Here is a 9,621-nt window from a genome sequence, read left to right as displayed (position 1 = left end):
AGCCAACACGATGAATTTAAAACTTTGATGTTTGTCTCATTTATTTAAATAAATATAAATATAAATTTTATATAAAACTATTCACAAAGAGACTTCCAATGACTTGGATTTGAGACTCTCCTCAGGCAAATTTTCAGAAAGCAAGACCTACAGGGTTTACTTTTCTAAGTTATTTGCAACTTAATACCTTCATTTAAAAAATTATCAAGAAACCCCATGTTCTTATCTGGTTCTGAAAGACAGAGAAAGGGAAATGACATGCGCTTAAAAAAAAAACCCACATACAGTTTTAAACTTAAACCAATCCTGTTTTTCCTTTGTTATATGACAAAACTGAGTTGAATCTAGATTATTTACATAAAAAACAACAACGACGACCTATAACTGCGAGAGGAGCCCCAAACAGACAGATCAAGGAGACAGGAGAAGGGTCAGACCCGGTATGTACGCCCCGGGGAATGCTCCTCTCCAGCTTCTCCAGGTAGGACCACCGAAAGGGTGAGGATTTTGGCCCCTGGGTGCCAGCCACATCGGGAGTTAGGGGAGATGCCGGGAGCGCGTGGTGTGTGTGGGGGGCGGCCCTCCCTCATAAGGGGGAAATCTCCTTGTCATCGTTGGCAGAGGCCGGCGACAAGGAGTCCTCATCCTCGGAGCGCGCGAAGTGCGCCTGGCTGCCGACGCACTTGCAGCCCGCGTGACTGTTCCTTTGCGTGCCCTTCCCTTCCTTCTTATGCTTCACCCTGCGGTTCTGAAACCAGATTTTCACCTGCTTCTCTGACAGATTCAGGTACGTGGCGATTTCGATCCTCCGGAGTCGAGACAGGTACATATTGGAAGAGAATTCCCGCTCCAGCTCTAGGAGCTGCGTGCTGGTGAACGCCGTCCTCATCCTCTTGCCATTGGGTACCTGGCTGGCGTCCGAGCCCCCTGCATATGGGCCAAGAGAGGGCAGAAAGGTAATTCTCCGGCGAGGCGCTCCCACCTCAGGGCCCTCCCTTGGAAACGCTGCCTCTCAAAGACCCACCCGCGAAGCTCAACCAAACACCTGTATCCATCCCTCACTCATTTGGAGACAAATCTTTACTTAGCCGGGAAGGACAGAGACGCCCAAAGCAAGCGAAGGCCTTTGATCTCGGGGATGTAAAGTCAGAGGATTAAAGTGGGGGCGGGTGAGGGGTTGGCAGAGTCCTGTGGTCTCCTGTCCAGCCTAGCGGAAAGGCAGGCAGGCTTAACCAAAAGCATCGAAACGCTTTTAGCCAGCCTCGACGCCCGATTGCCACACTTCAGTTCAAACACACCAAACCCGGACCTCAGTTAACCTCTGGTTTCTCAGCCCTCAAGTTCAAAGTCTCAAAGGACCCGCTATTATCCCAGACTCGAGCACCAGGTACTCGAGTCGAGCGCACCAAGCTGCTTGGAGAGGCTGGCAAGGCTAACTTTCACCTCGGAGCTTACGGGGAAGACTCCACAGTTATTCTAAAAGCCCCTCCTTCGCCCCCTCTGCCCACCCCACAGGCTCCCACTTCCTCCACTGAAGGCGAGACGTTTTACTCCGGGGAGCCGGCAAGGCGTAGCGCGCAGGTGCCCAGGACCTGCCCTACCCATGGTGAGGCAGTGAAATCTCCGCGGGTCCGCCACGTTGTAGGTGGTGGCGGTGCAGACAGGTGCGTGGTGCTGTGGGTGCCCCAAGGCCGCCGCGGCCGCCGCCGCTGCCGCTGCGGCCGCTGCTGCTGCTGCAGCCGAGCCGGGCTGCTGGGGCTGGTGGTGGTGATGGTGGTGCTGCGGCGGGTGGTGGTGATGGTGCGCGTGGCTCACGCGCGGGCAAAACTGTGCGTCCCCAGGACCCGAAGAAAACTGACTCTTGAGCAGGGGCAGGGCCCCGGCGGCTCCTGCCGCTCCGCCACCCGCGGCCCCTGCACTCCCAGCCCCTGCGTTCCCGCCGCCGGAGCTCGCGGGCCCACGAGAGGAGTGCAGGTGCGAAGTGACGCAGAGCGGGCAAACGCAGAACGCGCCGCTCTTGCGGGACGCGCAGCCCGGCCCAGACATGGACATCACCAACGGGGACGGCATGCCCAGCGGGATGAAAAAATCTGGCCCGGGGTGCGGCTCGGGAAGCGAGGGCGCGGGCCGTGAGGAGTCCTTGATGATGAGCGAGTCGACATAGAAGGAGCGCGACATGTCGGGAGGGGTGGGTGGCTGGAGGGCTCGGCCGGTCGTGGGGGCCCCCTCCCCTCTCCTGTCCAGAGCTCTGGCCCCGGGCGCGGCGCGGATGCAGGCGGTCAAGTCCTTGGGGACTCCGAGGTGTCGGCGCCTGGACTGCGAACAAAGGGGTCCCTGGAGAGGGCTGGTCCTCACGTCCCCCGCCCGACGCCCCGGCTCCGGGATTTTATAGCCCCCACCCCGACACGTGATGCTGCGGAGTACCGCTCGGCTCTTGCTCCTCCGTAGCTCCCCACCCTCGGGATAGGCTGCCCGAGTCACAACAGAAGCGGCGAGGAGGGGCGGGCGCGCTGCAGGGAAGAATTCGGAGGAGGGGGATGGGGGAGACTTTGCAAAGTGTAGGTTTTGTTAATTTTCCGGGGAGGCCGGCCTCCTCCCCCACTTTCTCCACGCTTTCCCGAGAAATCACAGAGCTGCATCCTCCATCCCACCTCTCTCCCTAGCCTGGGCCCCAGACCAACTCCTCCAAGCTTCCGGCCGCACAGCGCACCAGGTGGGGACTTGGAGACCTTTCTAATCGGAATGCCCCGTGCTCCCTGCTCCTCTGTGCCAGCCGTGAATACGGCACGGAATAGTGTGAAGCCTGAGGTTTAGAACAGGATTGTGCCGCTGTGGACTGGCAGCGGCCCAGTCCTGGAGCGAAACGTGGGACAGGCACACACAGGCACACAGAGTCCCCCAGCTTCTGGACTTGGCCAATGTCATTCAGGTGGTTAGTTGTGAGGGATCTGGGAGGCATAACAGAGAGGCTTCTCAGCTAAGAAGAGGAACTTTTCATTTTGATGCTTGAGAAGTTCTAAAGTTCCTTTGCACTTGGGGCCTTCCTGGGACCACTCAGATCAATCACCTTTCCTTGTGCCTTTTTCTAGCCCGAAACTTCCCCTTTGGCAGAGAGAGACACTGAAAGGGTCACTCTTTTCTTTCTCCTAGGGGTTCCATTGCTATATTTCCAGGCCAACCCTACAAACTCCATCCTAAGGACTTTGGGGAGAGGCCCAAACCCTGGCCCTTCTGGAAACTGGGCAGGGGCTGAGGGAAGCCTTTGCTCTGGGTCCTGCCCTTGGCATTTTACAGATCTTAGGCAGCTAGAAGACTAACTAGGAAGCACTCTCTTCTATGCTCCCCCTTTAAAGCCCATAAAAATTAAAAGGAATTGAGCCACTTGATGCCTCAGTAAGGAGAAGTGGTTTGGCAAAGGAAACCTCCCTGAATGGCAGTGGAAGACTGCTGCACCAATGACTGTGTGAGAGACTAGCTGCCCACCTAGGGGCTACTGATCTTTGGGGAAGGCAAGGCTACAGAAATGACAGCTTTCTCTTCTTTGACCCTGTAGAAAATCTGGCTGGAGCAGGGAGGGTGAGCAACAGCTCCAAGTCCAATCCTTTTCCTCAGACTGCAAACTTCAGGCCTGAGATCACAATGATGCGAAGAAACTTGGGGACCATACCCCTCCGCCAGTGAGAGGCAGGGGTCAAAATCCTAGGGGAGGCCAGCTTCTCAGCTGGTGACATGGCTGTCTCTCTCTATTTTTCTGTCTCTCCTTTTCCCTTTCCATCTCTGTGACCATCTCTCTTGCCTGCTAGAGAAGTATAATTGGGTTGTAGGGACGCCCCGCTCTGGGGAGCCCAGGATTTATGGATGGCAATTAAAGTTTTATGAATTGCAGCTGAGGCTGGTTATTGAGCTATTTGAATGTGATTAGAATTCAATTAGAAAGCGGTTAGTGGACAGTGGGTCTCCAGAGTGTAAACAGACAGCTATTCCAGAAATGTGCTAATCCAACATCTTGTGACAACAATTAAGGAGTCTCAGGGCTTAACTCGGGGCAGCTCAGCTGTAACTACTTTTGTACCACAAGGTTTGCCGCTGCAGCCATCGCAAGCTCTCAGCTTCAACCCAGCCTGCTTGGCTCAGCCCATCTTCAAACGGGAGAATCCAGGCAGTCCCCAAGTCATTACAGCCTCAGAAAGAAGACTGGGAGCTCTACCACTGGGAGGTGCCTAGTGCCAGGATGCTTTTAGAGGCCTAAATTGTCCAAATAGGTGACATGATTTCCCTGTTCACTTTTAAGTATATACATATTTTTTCACTTAAATTGTATATAATATATGCGTTTATTTATTCACTGTGATCTGCAGTGGTTCTAGTTCTGTGCATGGGGAAAACTTCTATGTTAATATGCTGGGAGTTGTGCCTATGTGAGGACCATTTTATTTTAGAGAATTATAATTATGATGCTTGAGCATCTAACTCAATTAATGTCTGACTACAGAAACATCCGGTTGGTGTGCTGGGGAATTTTGAAAAAAGTGACAGGCCCCTGAGGTTGCTAAGGACTGCAAGGGGAGCAGCAACTTAGGGCCGGATTGAGGCTGAAAGCAGATGCAACTGAGAAATGTGTCTATTAGGGTACTGGGTTAATGGCTAGAGCCCACTGCAAGCAAGTATTTTGGGGTCATGTTCCACACTGGAGTCTCTCTTTAGTTCTCTTTGAATCTCTCTCTGTTTCTCCTCTTTCCCCCACTCCAGCCGCATCTTCAGAAGCTCCCCTTCCATGGGCGTTGCCTCCTTTTCCCCCCACGGCCCTGGACAGCTCTGTGACTGACCCTGCTAGCCCTGCCCTTCCTCAGAATAGCAGCTTCTCCAACCCATCTGAAGCAGAAAGGGACCCTGGGCAGGCCATTGGTGTGCCCCTATGGGGCCCCCGCTGCCACCCAATTTTATTTCTCAGTGATCCTGTCCGATAAAATTTCATCGTCCATTAAGTAATCCCCGAAGTGAGAGCTCTTATGAGCCTATAATGAGCTCTAATTGCCACGACTCGGGGAGCCACGTGGAAGGATTTATTCGGCATTAAGCAGTCGGGTACAGAGTACAGGCTGTTACCTAAGCCATTGCTTTCATAATTCAAGGAGAAAATTAGTTCTTTGTGGGGGCGGGGGGTGGTGAATCTTTTGATTTTTTTTTTCCTCCCTCTTGCTAGGGATGATAGAGGATGGCTTTGCTTTGTCTTTGATGATGTCACAAATGCAAAGGTAACAAAAATTGTCCCCCACCATTCCCCACCCCTGAGCAGTCGGGATACCCCATCCTCACCCTCAACTGAGGGGAAAAAATTCAAAGCAGTTCATTAGAGCCACCTTCTTGCCTCTAAACTGTCCAACTCGAGTCTGGCTGAGTGGTTTCCTCGCAGCTCAACCTTGAGATGTGAATTCTTGGATATAGCTTTCAGAAAGTCTTCCAGTACTTTCCCCCATCTGGGATCACACCAGACCTGAACCCCACGTTTTCCTGTTCCTGTTTCCTGTCACCGGCAAAAACAGGGAAATAAGGCATGGCGTGGACTTAGCATTACTTATTCAACAAACGTAGAGTTCTGACCCACTGACGTGTTTACTGCTTTTTTTTTCCCCCCGGCGGCTGTAACTCCTACTTTGCCCCTCCCTCTGCTCCCGGCCTCCCCCAACTCCAAGTCCTTTTTTTCCTCTCAGTTTCAGCGTTTGCCCACACAGTTCTTCTGCCGGATCTTCTGCCCGATACGGAGGAGGCCGCGAGCAGGGCCCGACAGCCGGGAGTTGGCCGGGCCGCCTCGGATTTATTTGCTCCTCTTACATTGATTTCATATTAGTTTCCAAAGCGATGAATGATCTCAAAGCTGGGTTTTGTTAGACGAACACAAACAGGAGACAGGACTTACTTGCCCCCAGCTCCCTTTAATGAGGTCATTATCAAAGCGTGAACAAGTCTATGAATGTTTTATTGAAAGCGCATCGTTAACTTGTATCCATCCTTTTCTCCGAGTGGCATTGTGATATTGCTGTCTGTGGCACATCTTACCCGATATAGCCCGAGATTTCCCCATTCTCTGTAACCAGGCAACCCTTTCTGAATACCCCAAAATTGAAAAGAACTGCTTAGTCTTCAAGAAAGTCCTCAATAATAGTGGAAAAGAACAAAGATCCAGGAGACAACAAAATGCCACAGGGGTGACTTTTCATGAGCAATTATCTCTCATTAATCAGAAGAACAGCTGCAATATTAATTTTCTCTCTTTCTTCCTCTCTTTTCACAGTCCCCAACATTTGAATAATCATAAATTTTGATTTTATGAAGGAGTCACATTTCAGGGGCCGCAGGAAAGCAGCTACCTAGGTGAAGACAAGGAAAAAACGCTCTCATTTGATTTTTGTTGTTGTTGTTTGGGTAAAGCTGCCAACAAAGCAAAATGGAAATATATGTATAAATAAGAGAGAAATACGGGAGAAAATGGTCCTCCCCCACCACTTCTTGTAGATGGTGACTGAGAATCAGGACTTTTCCCTCTCCCCCTTCTAAAATCTCCCCCTCCTCCCCCTCCTCCCTTGGACCCACTGCCCAGTTGTGTTGTGAGCAGGGTGGAGGGAAATGCCCCGGCGTCTGGCGTGGGAGTTTCGGCAGGGTTTCTGCCCGTTTAACTTGCAAACGTGAAGCCAAGCATTGTCGATATGACCAAAGGGACACTCTTTGGGCGTAACTTGTATTGTGGCCATCAAAAGCCCGCCGGCTTTGGATGAACCGAGACGTGCATTCAGCAGAATTGGGGCGCTCACTCGCTTTTCAGGAGCCAGAGAGGAAATTGTTCACGGGATGTGTAGCCAGGGTGGAAAATGAGGGTCCCCAGATGAGGCTGTAACCTGCAAACGGGCTTGGGGGAGTTGAAAGAATCTCATTAAGGCCCAGGCTGCAATTAGCAAATACACACTCTTAGAGAACCCAAGCCCCTCTTGAAAAGCCCCTAGTGGGGAGAAAGACGGGCAGTTGGGAGTCAGTCCCCACATTCCAGCGCTGGCTGAGTGGTGAGGACTCAGGCCCTGGCTGCCCCTTCAGCTGCCCCAATACTGGTACTTTTAATGCATGGCCGGGAGAGGCCAGTCCATGGAGAGCACAGGCTGCGGACCTTGTGCTCACCCACCACCAAAAATGATCTTGCCTATCCCCACTGTTTATTCAGAACCGATGGGCCTTTGAGAAACCTGAATTCGCCTTTGTGCTCACCACAGGCGCAAGAGTTCAATTCGGCCCTCAGAGAGGAAGACAAGGAGAAAGGGGGAGGTTCTGGGAAAGAAGTGAGGAGTTTGGCCGAGAATTTCAGGAACTGCCTTCAGAACAGAGTTTTGATGGCACCCAGTCTCCACCACACAGCCCTTCTGCTCCCCACTTCACCTTAATTAATATTCACCCTGCCCCAAATCCTTAAGCCTAACAAGGCATCCTTCCCCCATTTAAAGCTCTCCTCTGTCACCAGAATAAAATTTATTGAGCGCCTTCTCAGTGCCCAGCGTGTGCTGGACTCCGCAGGGAGCAAGCCTGAAAAGGCCCAGACAGTATCCTATAGAATATTGTTTCATTTTAGTAACAATGGTCTGAGGTGGGGAACAATTATCCAGATAATTGAAGCAAATGCTCATCTCCCTCCCTCTCCAGTTCTCTTGGCGCTTGCCCTTTTTTTTTTTTTTAACTGGGTTTTTCAAAGTTAGTGGTTTTGGTTGGAAGGGGGGAGCTGGGAATATAAGGGGAGGGCTGAATTAACACCAATTCTCTACTTTCCTTGGCCTAAGTTTCCTGAAAGCACTGGGCCCAAATGGCTCCTTAGTAATGCGATTCAGGACGGTTTTTTATTTTTAAAAAAGGTTTCCAAAAAGAGAATGAATCATTATAATTTATAGCAAGCTGGCATTTCTGGTGTTCAACCTTGGCCATCTACAAAAATCATCTGGGGAGTATGGATGCCCTAGAGATTTCGATTTAATGGTGTGTGGCCAGAACACTGAAATTTAAAACAACAAACAAAACCACGGCGCACTTTCTACGTGGTCCTGATGCTGGTGAGGGCTGAAAAATAATGGATAAATCCTACTTTCACTTATCCAAAATAATAACCGCTTTGAGGCCCATTGAACAACTGATAGTGGTTGAAAGTGTGTACCGAGAGCTTACTATATAACAGGTTCGGGACTGGGGGATCCGCTGCACAAGGCCCGTCCCCTGGAAATATCCACGTTGTCGAAGGAAGCGGTAAACCAACTCAGAGCTGGTGAATTACAAAAGGTTGCATGAATATGAAAGCAAAGCCCTAGCGGCTCTGGGAGCGGAGAAAGCTCAAGTGTGAAGTGACCTGCGGGACCACCGGCTATCTTCGGCCTGGGACGGGATTGGAGGGAATGTGTCAGGCCACCCAAGGGCGCGCCCAAATGCTGAGAGGAGTCTCTTTTGGCTAACTGAAAAAATTGAAAGGAGGTCTCCCTTAGACTGGTAGGGTCTGCCTCTGTGAACCAGGGAAAAGACTGCCCGCCGCTTTCGAGTCTTCTTGAGGAATTAGGGGATGCCTAGCACCCGGCCTGGTGCTTAGTGAGAGTTCGTGGCGTCTCTTGTTTTCTGTAATTATCTGCGATCTGCAGCTCCAGGGATCCTGAGGTTTGGGAAGCAGGTACCAGAGCCCAGGGGTTCGTAGTGAGTAACCAGGAAGCCGGGGTCTCTGCCCAATCACCACTCTGCCCCCACACTCCTTTTCCCGGAGGGATTTGCCAGCTAAGGCTCCTCCGCAGGCTGGCGTCTTCTCCCTAAAGGCGCCCAGTCCGTTGGTTTCTCCAGCCCTCTGTTTCTGGGCGAATAGTTCTGTAGCCTCCTCAACCTGGGCCCGCCGGGAAAACCTCGCCACCTCCTATTCCCCACGCTCATCAAAGGCCTGGAGCTCTATCTTGGCAGTCCCTATTTAGGACTGCGCTCTAAATTTCAAGGCTCTTTTGGCCTGGAGAAACCTTACAGCTTTGAGGACGGTTTTATAGAGGAGGAAACAGGAGGGTATGAGCATTTCTTTTTCCTGAGCTCTCACTGTGTGCCTTGCCCTTAATCAGGAGCCTTGCCCACAAAACCTCATTTAATTTGCCTAGCTGCCCTACCAGATAAAGCGCTATTTTTCTGTTATTTCTCCAGTGAGAATCCTGAATCTTATTAAAGTTCAAAGGCTTACCCAAGGTCACAGAGCTAAAGATGAGGCAGCCAGGATTCAGATCCTGTCTGTAGAATGTAAAAGTCGGAAGTTTTAAGCACTAGGTAATACTATCTCCTAATAATATATCCAATATGTACTGTGCACCTACTATATTTTTTAAAAATGATTTTTATTGGAGTATGCATGTGTGCTCAGTCGTGTCCAACTCTGAGACCTTATGGACTGTAGCCAGCCAGGCTGCTCTGTCCATGGGATTTCCCAGGCAAGACTACTGGAGCAGGTTGCCATTCCCTTCTCTAGGGGATCTTCCTGACCCAGGGATTGAACCTGCATCTGCTGTATTGGCAGGCAGATTCGTTACCACTGAGCCATCTGGGAAGTATTATTGGAGGATAGTTGACTTACAGTGT

General features: G+C 51.2%; 1 protein-coding gene across 1 annotated transcript; it reads right to left on the bottom strand.

Annotated features, from left to right (window-relative positions):
* Window positions 1-294: 294 nt before the first annotated feature.
* On the bottom strand, window positions 295-2,178 carry GSX2 (GS homeobox 2). The gene is made up of 2 exons (XM_069594144.1): window positions 1,602-2,178; window positions 295-927 (listed from the first exon to the last, which is right to left on the bottom strand). Exons 1-2 carry the CDS (start codon window positions 2,176-2,178, stop codon window positions 587-589), a joined length of 918 nt encoding a protein of 305 aa, XP_069450245.1. The 3' UTR covers window positions 295-586.
* Between the last annotated feature and the right edge of the window lie 7,443 nt (window positions 2,179-9,621).

Source organism: Ovis canadensis, chromosome 6 (assembly GCF_042477335.2).
Source record: "Ovis canadensis isolate MfBH-ARS-UI-01 breed Bighorn chromosome 6, ARS-UI_OviCan_v2, whole genome shotgun sequence".
NCBI lineage: Eukaryota > Metazoa > Chordata > Mammalia > Artiodactyla > Bovidae > Ovis > Ovis canadensis.
This window is presented reverse-complemented; position numbering and strand designations above follow the sequence as displayed.

Bases quoted from the DNA above. Each gene is read 5' to 3' on its own strand.
- GSX2 (XM_069594144.1), bottom strand. From the start codon at position 2,178: ATGTCGCGCTCCTTCTATGTCGACTCGCTCATCATCAAGGACTCCTCA. The intron at 928-1,601 runs GTAGGGCAGGTC...GCCCATATGCAG, and splicing joins ATTTCACTGCCTCACCATGG to GGGGCTCGGACGCCAGCCAG.